Below are 18,038 nucleotides of genomic sequence, written 5' to 3'. Positions count from 1 at the left end.
ACATTACATGACAGAAATTGTGGTTAGTAATGCAATTACATTTTAGATTACTTATTACCTGACTTTACCACTAAATGTACTACATTAATGTAAAAAGTAGCCTATATTTCATATCAACGTCGTGAAATGCATTAAACATTACTCCAGGGTTTTCCAAAACGCTGTTTAAACTGTCAAAATAAAGTTGATTCCCCTAAGCTCCTCCTTCCTCAGTACCGTCGTAGCTATACTGCAGCAAACAACCCGCTGCAAACTATTAAAGGAACAACAGAACACCTAGAGGTAAATACCTCTGGTTTTATTCATTTTAAACACACGAAAAGCGAAAATAACAACAGTGGCTGTAACATAAGTGCACATCTTTTCTTAGAAACGTCAGTCCTGAAACAAGCATACTCAGTGCTTTCAGTTTTGCATTACTGTCAAACATTACAGTTGAAGCGTTTACATTTCCGATATGATTTTGCGTATAATTACACCGCAGTCACACTCTGTGCTGCATTCTCCATTGTTTGCATGGATCTGTGCGGGAAAGCCCAGCGCTGGTTGAGGGGCACAACGTGACCTAACAAACAAGGAACCTCCGGGAACACCGTCAGTCCTGAACTATGCGCACATGGGGCCTATCTGAGGGGTCCCGCGAGAAGCGACGCTTTAGAAATGACTCTCAAAATGCGCGTTTGCATGTGCGGCTCGGTACAAGCGCATTCATTTCGCTTTAGTGCTTTGTTTATGAGGAGAGTTTGCATTATTAGTCACTCTGGTGCTGCTTATCACGTGTTATTCATGTGCCACATCGGCCGTCAGGACACTCCCTGAGCGGCTCTGCTCCGCTTGGGAGGCGGAGACGGGAACCCCGTTGACGTCAGTGGGCCTGTCGGTTTCCTGCAATAGAAAGTGAGAGAAGATAGAGCGAGAGAGAGGAAAAAACAGACCTCTGACCGTTGAAACCCTTGACAACAGTTCAGACTGCACCTGTAAGTACCGAAAGTTAAGAAATTCACGCGACTTCATAAGCGTTTGGACGCATGGTCCAGTGCGTAGCGAACGCATGCGGTGCGTAAACGCATCTCCAAAAGCTGTTGTTTTGAAACACAGTGCTTCCAAAAAAGATTTTACGGGTTGTTTAAAGTTGTGAGCATGTTTGTGTGAGTTGTACGCTGATTTTGCCTGGTGTCGGTCGGTCTGTACCGAGCCGGCCCGTGTTTTGTATTTCGCCGAGAGCGCACGTCTCCAGAATCCTAATACGCGGGGTGTAAATGTTTATCAAGCCCGCAACGCTGCTGGAGAGAGTCTCCGAAGCACCGACCGCGACGGCAGGTAAGCGCCAAAACACCTTCCCGTGACCATGGGATGCAAATGAACGCGTTTCGAATGCGCTTTGCACATCTTCGGCTGGTTTAAATGGCATTTTGTTATCGAATTAGGGAAGTGTTTCTTGTTCATGTCCTGTTGCAGAGGGGTTTTCCCCGGCTCCGCCCTCTTCATGTGTTTCTTAAAGGCAGTAATGCGCCATTCATCCTGTGCGCACCTGGATTTGGCACTGAACTGTGGCATGTAAGCGTAGTGGCTTTTATTGAAAAACGTGCTGGTTTTGTGTCAGGCTTGCACACATGGTGACTCATCGCATGCGGGTCTTATAGGCTGTAAGCATGTCAGTTTGTCACTGGCACCGGTCTGCCTTACAGGAGCAACCCCTGTTTAGTGCCATCTTTTCTGCCATTGCATGCATGCCAACTAGGCTACGTATGTGTCCCATGTGCAGCAGTTTCTGTTGGCTCTGTCAGACTGGTTTCAGGGTGTTTCCTAATAGCTTGATTGACAGATTCTTTTAACATTTTGCACTTATGCGTTTAGCAGATGCATGGCGAGTTAAAAATGTTATTATTATGATTGAATCAAACCCCTGACCTTGGCGTTACATTAATTTGGAAATAACGTAGTATTGAAATTCTGCAGTTATTTGTAACATTCTAATTCTGAAATAAGCAATATTCAGATTATGCAGTAACACTAACATTCCAATTGTGCAGTAATGTTATTATTCAAGTTCTGCAGTAACATTTCACTTCTGCAATGTCCTGTTCAAATTCTGCAGCAACATTATGAAACAACAAAATAATTAATTTATCCAGTAGCATTGTACAATTCCAGTTTTAAAATTACTAAATATTTAAATTCTTCAGTAACATTTTAACATTTCAGTATCTGAAATTATTTAATATTCAAATTCTGCTGTAACATTGTAACATTCCAGTTATGAAATGACATCATGTTCAAATTCTGCAGTATCACTGTAACGTTCCAACTCTGAAATGTTGTCATATTCAAATTATACTGTAGCACTGTAACATTTTAGTTCTGAAATAACACAATATTCAAATTCTGTAGGAACATTCCAATTCTTAATTAACACAATATTCAAATTTTGCAGTAACACTGTAACATTCCAATTCTGAAATAACATATTTTTCAAATTCTGCAGTAGCATTGTGACATTCCAGTCATGAAATTACATCAAGTTCAAATTCTGCAGTAAAGCTGTAACATTTCAATTCTGAAATAACACAATATTCAAATTGTGCGGTAACATTCCAATTCTTAATTAACACAGTCTTCAAATTCTGCAGTAACATTGTAACATTCCAATTCTAAAATAACACAATATTTAAATTTTGCAGTAACATTGCGATTCTTAATTAACACAATATTCAAATTATGCAGTAACACTGTAACATTCCAATTCTGAAATAACACAATATTCAAATTCTGCAGTAACATTGTAACATTCCAATTCTGAAATAACACAATATTTAAATTTTGCACTAACGTTGCAATTCTTAATTAACATAATATTCAAATTCTGCTTTAACACTGTAACATTTCAGTTCTGCAATCTCATATTCAAATTCTGCAGTAACATGGCATTAAAGTGTTTGTCAGTGCATTTTTCCATAATTTTGTCTTTTATGGATAGTCGAGATGAAAGGCTTTTGAAAAGTGGAGACGCAGTGTAACATACATAAACATAATTTTGCAGATTATTTTATGCTTACTATAATTCAGGAACATGTTGTATTTCTACTTTTAAATTTTGCAGAAATCTTAAAATAAGTGTGGAAAATTATGTTAAAAAGACAACCAGTTACAAGACCAAAGGTGCAAGTTTACACCTTATCAGTATATATTCATATATATTTTAGCTTAAAGTATTTGATTATTTAAAAAAAAAAAAAAGTATACAGACGCATTATGCATCAACATATTTTATAAGGATTTTTTTAAAACACACTGATTGTCCAATGACAATATTTTAATAAGTCTCTCTAAACAAACACAGCTAACTCCATGTCGTGAAAAAGAAGTGTTTCCTGAACCAGGAATGAGAAACACTATTGTAGAATTGTGTGTGTGAAACCTGGTGCATGCGCTCTGTGTGTATGAGTGTGTGTATGCTCAAATCCTAGGGGAGGTGATGTCATTGCCGTAGAGCTGCACACAGAGGGAAATCATACACACTCGTAGTAAGCGTTATGTAATGTGGTGAGACGGAACATTCGCGTGGAATCTGGCACACGCTGTGACGGGATGCATGCGGGAATGCATGGGCGAGGCATGTCAGATGTTTACTTCATGCTACAATAGAGCTGAAGAACATATAGAAACAAAAACCTCCTAAACATTGAAACAAAGAGCATCTTGTGTAGAATGTGGGGCTGATTTGCATCTGTTCCTGCGGAGCCAAGAAACGCATTTGCTGTTTTGAGAGCTGCAGTTTGAAAATGTTTTGAAGACTGGTGATTTTCATCATAAACAACCTGTCAACAATACTGGATATATATAAACCACAATCAGGCAGATTAATTGGCTATTTATCAGCATTGACGTAGTCTGTAGTTAATGCACATTTTCTGTTTTTAATACAGTTTATGGTTTTTAATGCATTAATGGTTCTTAATGGTCTTTGGGTGAATTGCACTGCAATTTTCATTTACTTTTTGTAAATTAAATTATTATTATTATTTTATTTTATTTTTTTAAATCCCAATTCATTAGAATTGTGTGTTTTAATGTTTAGGAGATTTTTAATATCTATTTAAATGTATTAAAAAAATTAAATACTGAATATCATTGCATCTACTATTTAGCCAATTTATTTTTCATAGTCGTTAAAACATTTTTGTAGGTTCTTTTTTATTATGCTGTTTGGCTGTTTGTACTATGTATTTAATGGCTATAAATTGTCCTGACAATATTTTTAATGTTTAGAAATATGTCTAATAATGAAATTATTCTGCTATTGTGCTTGTGATGGAGACCCGAATAGCATTTTTAAAATTCCCCGTAGGGTTTGCAGCACGGCAGAGATGACAGTGTCATTTCTCTGTGTTTAATGTCAGACAGACGCAGGTGCGTGTAGAAGTGCAGTTAGTCAACGCATCGACGGCAACAGACCATTAAGATCAGAAATCTGATTACTACTAACACTTCTGTATCTGTGTCAGTCCAGCTAAAACATCAGTTCTTACTGACAACACTAGTGATCTGTCACAGTAGCTGGAGCTAGAGAAAGAGGAAGCCACGCTTGTGTAGTTTCCAGCAGCAAGAGTATGTGTTTGTGGCCTGTTTTGTTATTGCTTCAGTTTACTTGTCTCTCATCTGCTCCAGATGTGCAGAGGGTGTTTTTCCTGTGTGGAATAGGAGATTGTCTTTCCTCCCTGTGACCGGACGCATTCCATCCAGCATCTTTCCGTACGATGTGTCACTGAGCCAGCGCAAAAACCCCGAAAATGCCACGTACAAAGCAAAACAACCCTAAAAACCTGAAAGGTAAGTGTTGTCTTCCGTCTGACCAGATTTCTGCTTGCTTAGGTTGTTTTTGTCCTTTCACAGGTGTCAGGAGGTCATGATGTGGTTAAAATGTCTTTGAAGTTTCTGAAAATGTTCTTAGAATGGAAACAATTGGCTGGTTAATAGAAAAGCTAGTACATTTATTTACGTGGCTTGGGCTATTTTCATATATTTTTGTTCTGTGTGAAATGACACATCTTTATTTACCACAAATTAGATAGTCATTAAGGGACTTACTTGAGTAAAAACGTTATGGTTTCAGTTTTACTTGTCTTTCAAAAAGTGTTTCTAATAATTATATTTTGTCTACTGGCACAGTTTTTTTTTTTCTGTGTTGATGCATTTTCTGTTAAAACAGGAAGGAGTTGAGGGAGGGACATTCTTTTTCTATAAAGCGTTTTTGTGGATCAATATTTATTGACGTTTTCTGGAAAAGATATATCTGCTTACTGTGATTTATAATCAATTTTTAAAAGTACACTAGCATGTAGACACCATCTGTTTAATTACAGCTAGCTATTTTTTTTGTTAGAATTCATCTGTGTATTTTAATCCATGTCATTTTCAGTAAATTAAAAAATACTCGCTGTAGCAGAGAGTGTAGCAACCCAGATTTTGGAGTGTTTGGATGGTTATTGCTTTGAGCTTGGCCAAACAACATGAATAATTTAGTTTGATTACAGAACAGCATCCACCAGAGACGGCTGTGACTTTCCCTAATATTAGTATTATTAAGTGAAGAGAGGGACAACAAAAAAAAAACAAGTCCTTTTTTGCTTTTATGATAAAGACCATAGATATGCCCATGATGATTTTTTTCTAAAGTTTATGAAGGTGTCATTACATATTACAAGCTTTAGATTATGTTAGTAAAACTTTGGTCTTGTAAAAATGATTGATTTTTAACATTGTAAATGGCAAGTACGTTTTAAATGGTGCACAGGGTCATACAATGAAAACCATCAGGGTAAAACACATGAAACTAATGCAATAAACACAGAACACCCTAGTGTAATTACTGATAACAAAAAAAAAAAAAAAAAAAAAACTTTTATTATTTAAAATTATTTATATTAAATATAATCCTTTGGGATTATTAGGAAACTTCTGGGAATGTACTTACTGTCTTTTACCAGGAATTATTCAGTAAGCTTTTACTTGCAAAAACCATAAATTTGTCATTATTTTAAAGGAAATTGCACATAATGCAATGTCTTCTGACCTTATTGTCACCCTGGACCACAAAACCATAAGTTACATGGGTATATTTGTAGCAGTAGCCAAAAATACATTGTATGGGTCAAAATTACAGAATTTTGTAAGTAATATCATGTTCCTTGAAGATATTTTGTAAATTTCCTACCGTAAATATATCAGAACTCACATTTTTGATTAGTTGCAAAGAACTTCATTTGGACAACTTTAAAGGCGATTTTCTTGCACCCTCAGATTTCTGATAGTTTCTAAAAGTTGTCTTGGCCAAATATTGTTCTTCCTAACAAACCATACATCAATGGAAGGCTTATTTATTCAGCTTTTAGATGATGTAGAAATCTTAATTTCACAAAATTGACCCTTATGACTGGTTTTGTGGTCCAGGGTCACATTTGTAAGGAAGCTTACACCCTGAAAAAATATGGAATAATATAAACAAATTTCAGACAGAAATTACTAATGAATTTCACACATATTTACAAAGAAACAACACGTTACACATTGAATTAAACAAGAAATTCTAAAGTAAAAAAACTGAAGTAGTACTTTCTTGTAAAACTAACTTGAATAATCTTTGTTTTATAAAAAAAAAAATACTGCCAGTCTTAAGTACCACAGGTATATTTGTAGCTACAGCTATTGTTAGCTATAGCCAACAATACATTGTATGGGTCAATATTATAGATTTTTTTTTGAAAGATTAAAGATTTTAAAGTACTTTATAGTAAAGATCATATTCTATGAAGATATTTTGTAAATTTCCTACCATAAATATATTAAAACTTAATTTTTGATAAGTAATATACATTGCTAAGAACTTTATTTGGACAAATTTTAAGGCAATTTTTCTCAGTATTTAGATTTTTTTTTTTGCACCCTCAGATTGGATTGCAGATTTTCAAAAAGTTGTATCTCAGACAAATATTGTCCTATCCTAACAAACCATACATCAATGGAAAGCTTTCAGGTGATGTATAAATGTCAATTTAAAAAAATTGACCCTTATGACTGGTTTTGTGGTCCAGGGTCACATTTTTTTTAACAGTGTGTTACTAACAAGGTACCAGACAGTTTTGGAGACAATCAAATGCTTTATTAACTTTAATCTTCTCCAGAACAAGTACGTTTTAGTTACGCATTTCTCAAAGCCAAGGTTGATTTAAATGTTTCTGTGATTGCCAGCAAGGAAATGCACCAAGCATGTCGGTACATGTAGAAATTGCGCTTCCATGCATGACGTTTCTGTGGAATCCCAGACATTTCCTTTTTACCAAGAAAGCCCCCACCTCAAAATCCAGCCGCTCAATTCTTGCCATTTCATGTTCACAAGCTTAGTTCCTTGTCGCTGATATCTGAACTCAATAGTTTGTACAGAATCAAAGCATAATTTGAACTAGAGCCTTAATGTTGAAGTGTAATAAAAGTTACTTGTTTGTTTATGGACTTAACAGCCTTGCATAGTGTGTCACTGGGCCGTGCAAATGAAAACAGCTATGCAGCAATGTTTTGAAAGAACATAAACGTGTGAAAGAGAAAGAAAAATACCAGAACAAGGAACTAGAGGATTCCCTCCTTTGTGTTGGGTGGCTGTGTTATTGGTGTCATGGATACAGAGGTGACCTCTGTCTGTCAGCAGAACACACCCATTCTACAGCATGTCATAATCAAGTCAGATGGCCAAAGCTTAAAAGCATAAAGCTTTCATTGTTCTTTGAGGTTGCCGTGTTTCCAGGCCGTGTTTACTGATAGGTAGCATGTTGAAATCATCGCTAGGCGCAGACTCAGCCAACATGTCAGTCTGTGTTTTGTTTTCTGCGTGTGCGTCTCGTGACTTCAGAGCAGAGCAGGAATGCTTCAGTGACGCAGTTTGCGGGCAAACGGGCAGGAAGTAAGGAACCTCTTCCCCCTGTTGGACTCGGTATGTTTACTTTTCTGAAACAGCTGGTCTCCAAGCACACAGGCGCTCGTGCTGCCGCTCGCATTACGTCGTTGTCGACCCTTATGTCACCTGTTTTTCTGTTTACAAAATTATAAACCACTGAGGGACTATGTGTAGGCCAAAGATATGACACTAATCAGCTCACAAGCATCTGTCTCATATTTTTATGCTGCTTTTTTGCTTTTATGAGTATTTTAACCTTACTAGCTAAAGGAATAGTTCGAGTTGTTTACTCACCCGCAAGTTCTTTCAAACCCATATGACTTTCTTTCTGCAGTGGAACAAAACTTCACAAATGTCTTTTTTTACACAACACTTCATGTTAGCTCCAAAACAGGCTTTTAAGTTAATATTAGTGAATTATTTCCACACAACAAAGTGAAAAAAACTATCATTGTGGCGTTACCTTTTCAAAAAGTGCACTTTTGTACCTTTTAGATGCTAATATGTAAACTTTTAGTCTAATATAAGGTACCAATAAGGACTTTGTAGGTGCGAATGTGTACCATCTGAAGAGGTACTGCCCCAGTGACAGCTTTTGTACCTTTGTAGTGTAGTAGTCGTTTAGGCTGCTTTTTGGTGTTTTTTGCATTTTATTTGAAACTTATCGGGTGTAGTCACTATGAACTATTGTTGTGCAGATAAAAGCTTTGCGAAGATTCTTCAAAAATGTAATTTTGTTTCATGCGTGCAGGTTTGAATTGGCATGAGGGTGAATACATAATCATTCCTGTGTTCAAGTTTTCATTCTTGGGTGGATGGTTGCTTTAAAAAATGAATTCATGAAGGTTAAAAGTGGCTTTTTGTGTTCAGATATTGTTCGTTTTATATGTGTGTTTTGTTAAATATGATAGAAGGGTCAGAGCTCTTGAAAAATCCGAACGGTAGTGAGTTTTCCGCTAGTAAATGTACCGTGAAAGGAGCACGAGGTGTTGAAAAGCTGGAAAAAATGTTTCTCGTGGAAAGTCTTGAAGTCATGAAATTCCAAAGTCAGTTTATTGTTAATTTAGCTGTTAAGGGTTTTTTTCTGAGAGTGTGGATTTATACATATACTGTTTAAAGTGTTTGGGCCATAAATACAGTAAAAACTGTAAAAAAGTGAAATATTATGGGGTCAAAGTGATTTTATGACCATAGAAAGCACATTAAATAGAAGTCTGCTTTTAAGGTTTCAAATAAGTTTTTGGAGAATAAAATGTCCAAACTGGATTAAAATAATGTTACATTGTCATTCAGTGTAACACAATATTTATTTAAAAATTCGAACAACATGCTTATTCTGACTTTGTATTAAAATATATAAAAAAATAAGGGAGCATATTAAATTTTATTGTGTTTCAAATTAGTAAAAAATTCTTATTGACAAATGGGCAAAACCTAGGACAGTGGAAAATTGTAAAAATGTAGAATTACAAAAAAATTAGTATTTGGGGTGAAAGTAATTAGTCTTTTAATATGTCATAAATTGATTTTTGTTGTAAATATGCCTGACGAGATTGTTACACTGAATGACATGTTACTGGGTGTCTTCTGTAAATTAGGGAAAAATGTATGATATTTATTTTTTCCTCAGAAAAACAAAAACAAAAATGCAGTTAAATTAAACAGAAAACTTTTTTTGTTTGTTTTTTTTGGAAAAACAGCAACAGTTTAAAGCAGTATTACACTTCTTGTTTTTATGCTTAAACCCTTTTTTGCCTATTGCAGTGTAAAATAACTGTTTTCTGTTTAATTTTTTTTTCAGCATCATCACTCCAGTCTAAAGTGTCACATAATCCTTCAGAAATCATTCTCATTTGCTGATTACCCATCTTTAATAATACTGAAATGCAGTTTTTAATGCTCTTTTAAAACATTTTGTAGACATCTAATTTGTATGTGTGTAAACCATTTGGTTGGGATTGCCTAGGAAAAAACAAAACTGTGGTTACCAAAACAATGTAAATTAGTCATGTCCTGGTGTCTGCTTCCTTTAAACATGTTTTGCTTTTCTGCAGAATACATTAGTTGTTTATTTGCATGCAGAAAAACCGTGAAGCATGCTCTTTAGAAATGTGGGAGTATGTTGAACGGCGGACCACGTTGCCGTTAACGTTGTCCCCGTAACATTTAAGAGCGGTATTGTTGGCACAGTAACCGTAGGTGGGAAAATTGTGGCATGCCAATGCAGGAAGTTTCTCCCGCGGGCCTTCCTTTACTTCCCATTTCTAAAGCACCTATTAAAATACATTCTCTGTCTGAGACATTGAATCAACCTGCTCTCGGTCTAACACACCTCGCCCACGCGCAGGTGGTGTGGCTCGGAGAGTGTTGCAGCTTGTGTTGGTGGTAGATGACCGCAGAATGCTGAAATGGAAAAGCCCTTTTTAGTGCAGCGGACGCTCAGTAGTCGTGCGAGACAGACGCTGCTGTCGTAATCTGGAACGTCCCTTTGAAGCTGCAAGGGTGAATGTTTTACCCAGAATGCCCGTCTTGATCGCGTGACCCGGCAAACCTGTTAATAATCGACTCCTGGGTTTGTTCGCTGACCTCTGGAGAGTCCAGGCGTGCGCGGGGTGCGATTGTGTAACCCGGTCCGGCGCTGATAATCTCAGGTGTCACGTGCGCTGGGCTTCTCTCGGCCTTGATGGATGGGTCCATAGATTCAGAGTTGTCACTTTAAATTGTTTTTGTGGCAGATGCCACTGTTTCTGTCTCACTTCAGTCTGACTTCTCCGTTGACGCAGGATGAGATTAACCTCCTTTAGGAATAGAGTGGAGGAGAGACACGCATGTTGAGTGTTTCTCGTGGTTTATGAGGTGGGGGTGGTTGATTCGATGTCCTCCTGCATGGCTGCGCCAAGTTTGACGTCAAACAAACTCTCTGTAGGTGTCTATGTATCTATAGATGCACAGTATAAGGTTTTGGGTTTGACTTTTCAGGTGGGCTCAAGCTAAAAAAAGCTTTGTTTTCCCTCCTAGATCCACCTATGCAGGCTGCTTTTGTTGACACATTTAAACACCCTTGTTACATATTAAATGATTAACAGCAATTTGCTAAACTACAGTCATGTTCATTGTTACTGTCTAAGTGGCAGAATAAATTGTGGTAGTAATTTATTATTTATGTATTATTCATTATTTGTTCAAGGATCAAATTTGCAAATAAATAACATTCCAATTCTATTCAAAGGAATAAGTCACTTTGCAGAAAACTGACACAAAATCAAAACAAAAAAACGTTGTAGCCTTTCTGGGATTTAAAATTCAATGTGATAATATTGGTCTGATATGCTAAGATTGTTTTTTTTTTTTTTTTTTTTTTTTTTTTTTTTTGAGACAAAGTCACATAATTTTTAACACACATCTAGGAAAATGGGATTTCATGGAAGTTTTTGTATTTCTTCTTACCAAATTGTACCAAATGTATTCATGTCAAGTTATTGAGCTTTTATTTACATTTTTTTTATACAATATCTCTGCTTTAAAAATACACTGCCGTTCAAAGGGGTCATTAAGGGGTCATTTTTGGCAGCTTTTATTTGAACAAAAATACAGTAAAAACAGTGATATTGTAAAAATATATTATCATTTAAAATATCTTCTGTATCAAAATATTTAATATGTAATTTATTCCTGTGATACAAAGATGAATTTTCATTCTAATATGCTGCTTTCCTCAGGAATATTTCTTATTATTATCAATGTTGAAAACAGTTGTTCCTTGTTATTTTTGTGTAAACCATGATACATTTGTTTTTTTTTCAGGATTATTTGATGAGTAGAAAATAAAAAAAAAAAAGTACAAAAAACTTTAGTCCATTCTTACTGAATTAAAATGTAATGTAATGTGTAATATATATATATATATATATATATATACACACACACTGTAAAAATGCTTTTCTTACTTAGATGTTTTGTCTTGTTACCAGCCAAAATATTTAAAAATTCTTAAATCAAGAAGGATTTTCTGGACAGGCAAAAATTGTCTTGTTTTAAAAAAAAAAAACATCAAATTTAAGGATCATTTGACACTGTAGCCTGGAGTAATGATGCTGAAAATTCAGCTTTGCATTACAGGAGTAAATTGTATTTCAAAGTACATTAAAATGGAAAATAACTATTCTAAATTGCAATATTATTTCACAGTATTACTGTTTTTTTTTTTCTGTATTTTTAAAAACACATAAAAAATCTTACTGATCCCAAACTTTTGAAGAGCAGTGTATATATATCTTACTTACCCCAAAATCTGAAGAACAATTTGCGGTTTTGGACATGCTGAGTTCTGAAAGTTACAGTATGTTTTTATAGTACAATGAACTGTTTTATTTTAAAAGGTCAAAAACATAAATTCTCACATTGTGACCTGTTGAATGAGCCTTAGTATGATGAATATTTTGTCTTATAATTCACATTAGTTGTACACTCCGGTTTAGATGAGATGATGCGATATAGAGGCTGTCTGAATGCAGAGTGTTGTTTTTCTCATGCGTTACCCCAGGCCACTCATTTGTTTCAGTGCTGTAGTGGTTTGACCCTTCTGTCTTCCCCAAAGCATCAGAGGTCAAGAGGTCAGGCTTGGGGTTAAGAACGGGTCTTGAGCTCAATGTAGTGCCTGAATTCTAGTCTGTCTAATCCCAGAGACAGACCCCATGAATATCCCGGAGTTGTTTCTGTCTAAAGTTAAACCGTTCTGGCATCTCTGTTCCTTTTATAGCAATTCAAATATAAAGCTACAGCGGCAGCTGATGTAAAATCAGCATAGTTAGGCTGTCGTTTCATAGTGATATATAAATCAGTCAGTGCGGGTCCTGTTTGAAGGCCTAATCTCGAAGTAAGAAAGTGAATATTTGTGAATATGACATGGTATTGAAATCAAAGCAGTGCATTCCTATAGATGTGTTTACACTGTCATTTATCAGATAAGAGAATAAGGGTTTTTCCCTTTTTGTTTTTAGTTGTTTCGCAAACAATTTGGTAGCTCAGCTGTTGTGCTTATTGTCTGTCCTTTACTTTTGTGATTGTTTGCTAACTTTTGTCTAGTGTTTGTTTTTTATGTTGTTTCTGGTTTGTGTTATGATTTTGCGGAAGTTGCATTGCGCCACCTATAGTACCGAAGTAAACTTCCTTTTCATTCAGTCCGAGAAATATTAGTTTTGGTGTAAACATGACTTGATGAAATAAGGTTTTTATTAGAAATGATATAATTCAGAAAGAATTTATGTTCTATTATGAGTCTATGTAAGCCTGTTTCCTCCACAAAATAAAGTAATTATGACTTTTTATAATACAATTCTTTACAAAACTTTTTCCCAGAATTCTAAGTTTATGTCTCGCAATTCTACTGTTTTCTCAGTATTGTTTACATTTTTTTGTTTTTTTTTGGACATGAAATAGAAAATAAAAAGGTAATTGTGACATTTTATCACATATTCCTGACTTTTTTTCTTCCAGTTTAGAGTTTATATCTCACAGTTTTGACTTTTTTTTCTCAGAATTGTGAGTTTATATCTTGGTATTCTAAGTTTATGTCTCGCAATTGCGAGAAAAACAAAAATCTGAATTGTGAGATAACAGATTTGCATACGGAAAAAAAGTCTTAATTTCTTTTTTCTGTGGCAAAAATGGGCTTCCAAATGTACTTTTTAAGTACTCAAATTGCAAAGAACCATTGTATGCATGCATAGGGCCCTATGAAATCAGTTTTATTTTTTCCCAAATTCCATTTTTTCCATTTGAATTTTTCTGGGCTCATTTTTTTTAATGGTGAAATTACATTGTATTAATCAAAAAGCAAGTCTAATTAATTAAAATTATGAAACTTATACAATATAACATCAATTTATTAAAAGTTGAACAAAAATTACATGTTTAGGGCCCTATGAAATGTTTTGTTTTTTTCTCACCATCTGTTTTATTGTTACCAAATTCAGTTTAAGCATGTCTAATTATTTGAATGCATAAAACTTCAAATAAAAAAAAAAAACTTTATTAAAGTTTATTTTTACAATATTTTTACAATATTTAATTTTTTTCTGGTTATGAAGGCATAAAATATAAATGTAATTTTCTTTTAATCAAAAACTTAAACAAACTTTATTTTTTGGCAAACAATGTTACTAATAAAAAACATGAAATAAATATTGTGTGATTATTCCTTAATAAAATAAAGTTTTAACTATTTTAGTAATAATAGTAGTAGTAGCATTACGTACATTCTACTAAACAATAGTAATGTAAATATGTAAATATATAAATATATTTTTTTGTGTAAATATATGTGTATGTGTGTGTGTATATGTCATTAATTCATCCAAACTTTGACAAATTCCGTGACATTCCACGTTATACAGTAAATTCCATTGTTATGACTGGATTCCATGATTCCATCCGTGTTTTCCGTATCGCAGAAATTATAGGGCCCTACATACATTGTAAGTGTACACAACAGCTGTCGATGTAACTATTATGCATTTAATTTTTTAATGTAATGATTTTATCATTTTTGTTACTCTACTACATTAATTTTAGGGTCAAATATGAGCTTATACATGAAACTATTACATAAAGATTCATATGAACTGACTCGTATGAGTTCAGACTCTGATGTTGTAGATGAACTCTGGTAACTGTTTTAGATAATCTCAAAAATGACGCTGTGATGGAGTTTTGTTGTGACTTCAGATGGCTGGATTTTTACCTGTTGTGTCATGCTTATGAGGGCAAACCAGTATTTCCTTACTTTACCGTACAGTTTGAGTAAGTGAAACCCATGCTGTTCTCTCTCTCTCTTTCTCGCGCTCCTTGTTCCCTGCGGCCGGGATCACCCTCCGTTTTAGCAACAGTAACTAAAACAGATGCGCAGCAACAGGTTTGGCCATGTCTGTTTGGCTCCCTGCAAACCTCGCAGAGAAATTTAAGAGTGTGTGAGAGAACAAAAACTGAATGTGAGAGACTGTTTTTCATAGTGACGTCTGGAACAATTGTGCATGTGAGCGTTATCAAAACCAGTTTTGCTCTGGTCAGCAAAGATATTTAAAACGTGTGCATATAATGAGGGGAAAAGATATCATTCTGCTTTTTATTCTTTTAAGGAATCATTCTTTTTCCCCTCATGCATGGAAACACTGACTCTTTCCAGTAATTAAGCTATAAATTTAACAGCTTAGCTTTTAAAAAAAGTATATTTTTAATGTCTGAAAAAATAGACTGGGTCCAGCAGTTTTGGTTTGCAGTCGTACAGCATGTTTTTTTATTTTTTATTTTTTTGCCCATCATGGGGTTTTCCTGGCATCAGTGGAGAAATGGAGGGTGTCACCTTAGGCCTGTCGGTCAGAAACTTTGCTGGAGTTAGACTTGTCTACTGTAGGATGAAAATAAATTGTTCCCATTGTAATTAATGAAATGTTGCACACTAGTTTTGTTGCAAAAATATGAAAATTTCACATTATACGTACATATTTCACAGGTTATGGGGAAAATTATACTTGGACAAAGTATTTTTAACACACTATGGGTTTCATTCATAAGTAATGAGCAGGAAACTGTAAATATGTTGTTTTAGTGAATTAGCTATATGAATTGTTACAATGAAAATTTGTTATACAATTATCCTGCTGCCTGATTACTGATTACTATTTAGATAGGATAGTATGCATTTTATTTAATAGTATCCAAATAATGTGAGAATTTAAACTATTGTTCAAAAGTTTGGGGTCAGTAAGATTTTTCACAGAGGTTTCTGTGTTGGTTTAATGTTTAGAAGATATGGTTTATTTATTTTATTTTATTTTATTTTATTATTTTATTTATTTTATTTAGTGCGAGTGTGTGTGTGTGTGTGTGTGTGTGTGTGTGTGTGTGTGTGTGTGTGTGTGTGTGTGTGTGTGTGTGTGTGTGTGTGTTCTCACACTTCAGGCCTCCGTGTTGCCTTATTTTCTCCTAATTCACAGAGGTATTTCTGTGTTGGTTTAATGTTTAGAAGAAATTGAGTATTTTTATTTTATTTTATTTTATTTTATTTTATTTTATTTTATTTTATTTTATTATTTTATTTTGTGCAAGTGTGTGTGTTTTCTCACACTTCAGGCCTCTGTGTTGCCTTTTTTTCCTCCTCAGAGGTGATTCACAGAGGTATGTTAATTTTTAGAAGAGATTGAGTACTGTATTTTATTTTATTTTATTTACAAAAATATTACAGTTTAAAATAATTTTTCTATTTGAATATATTATAAAATGCAGCTTATTCCTGTGATGCAAAGCTGATTTTTCAGTAGCCATTCAAGAGAAAGAGAAAGAGAAAGAGAAAAAACATCATATTGACCCCAGAGTTTTCAGTGGTAGTGTATATAAGAATGTTTATGGAAAAATTATATGAAATGTATGGTACATTTTAAACCGTTTGTGTAGGAATTGCTCATAAAAAAAATGATTGTGCTTGATGAATGAGACTATGATTTGTACGTCTGAGATTAGGATTTGAGATGCTGTCTTTCTGCTATGTGATGTTTATCTGCTCATATAAAAAATGATTTTAAAGCCATGACAACATAAATGACTCTGACTAACAAACTGGTTCAAATCTGTTACAATAGCAAGGTGTCATGTTTCAGTTTGTGATCGCTTTTGTGTAACAAGCGAAATCCGTTGTCAAGGTCGTGTCTAAATATATTTACCACAGTTCTTTGAATTGTTACTGTTATACAAGAAACCCTTACAAAAATTTGCCATGGTAACAGTAGTTTTTGCTAAAAGGTACAACAAGACTGCGGTAAGTTGATATCAGTCTCCATTGTCTTCGCTTTTGGCTTTTACGGTAGCAACGGTATCTGTAGTATATCAGTGTTTTGGCGTAAACTATGGTTACCATGGTAAAAATTACCTTCACTCTTAAGTGCTTGTCTTCTCCTCTGAGGCTTTTAGATGTCCTGCAAACCCTCAAATTGCTTCCTCTCATAGAGTTTACAATACAGCCGGAGTAAAATTGCAGCTCACTGCTTCCCTCTTACTGCACAGAAGGTCTTTTTTGGCTATTGTTCGTTCTTGCATTTTTTTTTTTCTCGTTCGTTCCACCCCCTCACTGTGCCTGAACACCATTCAGACTTTCATTCTGAATGTCTGTCAAGCTCTGACTGTGTATCGGACCGAAGTGACTAATGCTGGACAGACGCCACCCACCTGCTATAAGCTGAAAAGGTTGCGCGAGTGTGTGTGTTCTCACGCTTCAGGCCTGCGTGTTGCCTTATTTTCTCCTCAGAGCTGATTCACAGAGGTATTTTTCTGTGTCGGTTTAATGTTTAGAAGAGATTGTGTATTTACATGGACGTTTTCAAGGGATACGCCCACATTCGCCTGTATACAAGAGTTTAGGCCTTTTGGTTTTGTGGTCAAAACAGCTCTGTTTGGCATGACAGATTAAGATAGTGTCGAAACACTGTGTTTTTGTCTCTCTCTCTGTGTTTTCACGCAGTCGGTGCACCACATGCTCGTTGCCGCCGTGTCTGTCAGCATGCTGTAATGCTCTTTTTGTGTCTCTGTTTAAACGCATTGCAGTTCAAACACTACGTCACACTAGTAGCGGACAGAATATTCCAGTGTGTTTTGTTTCTTGCGGTTACAAAAACCGCTGCTTGTGAATGAAAAAACGCCAAACTTGTTAAATTTTACAACGTAGCTTTCAACGGCGCAGATTAATTAAATCCCACAAGTAAATCCCAGAAATGTATCCCAGATCCAGTGAACATTCTTGCTGGTCTTAAATGTGTAACCCTGCAGCGTTTGTTCTTTCTAAGCCGAACAATGGTTTGGATTTGTGTAAGTCTCCAAGGCTTCTGTTCTTAAAGTCATAAAACTGCATTTGTGACCCATTTTGCTGCCATAGTATGATATTATTTTAAAGTGAAAGTGTTCAACAAGAAAAAAAAATGAAGGCCTAATTGATTAATCATGTAAAGTGAGTTTCATAATAGAATGAAGTCATCTCTTAAAGGAGAAGTCCACTTCCAGAACAAAAATGTACAGATAATGTACTCACCCCCTTGTCAACCAA

General features: G+C 35.1%; 1 protein-coding gene across 3 annotated transcripts in view; it reads left to right on the top strand.

The window, feature by feature from the left end:
• The first annotated feature begins 864 nt into the window (after positions 1-864).
• Positions 865-18,038, top strand: part of hivep1 (HIVEP zinc finger 1) — a 73,699-nt gene continuing 56,525 nt past the window's right edge. Inside the window, exons 1-2 of one of the 3 annotated variants that reach the window (XM_051136631.1) lie at positions 865-977; positions 4,669-4,830. In XM_051136631.1, the coding sequence (XP_050992588.1) occupies positions 4,791-4,830 (40 nt within the window). In that variant the 5' untranslated portion in view covers positions 865-977; positions 4,669-4,790. The other 2 variants (XM_051136630.1, XM_051136632.1) reach the window with 2 other exon arrangements.

The sequence above is a fragment of the Labeo rohita genome, chromosome 19 (assembly GCF_022985175.1).
Source record: "Labeo rohita strain BAU-BD-2019 chromosome 19, IGBB_LRoh.1.0, whole genome shotgun sequence".
NCBI lineage: Eukaryota > Metazoa > Chordata > Actinopteri > Cypriniformes > Cyprinidae > Labeo > Labeo rohita.
Note: the sequence above shows the minus strand (reverse complement) of the source record. Positions and strands in the feature narration are given on the sequence as shown.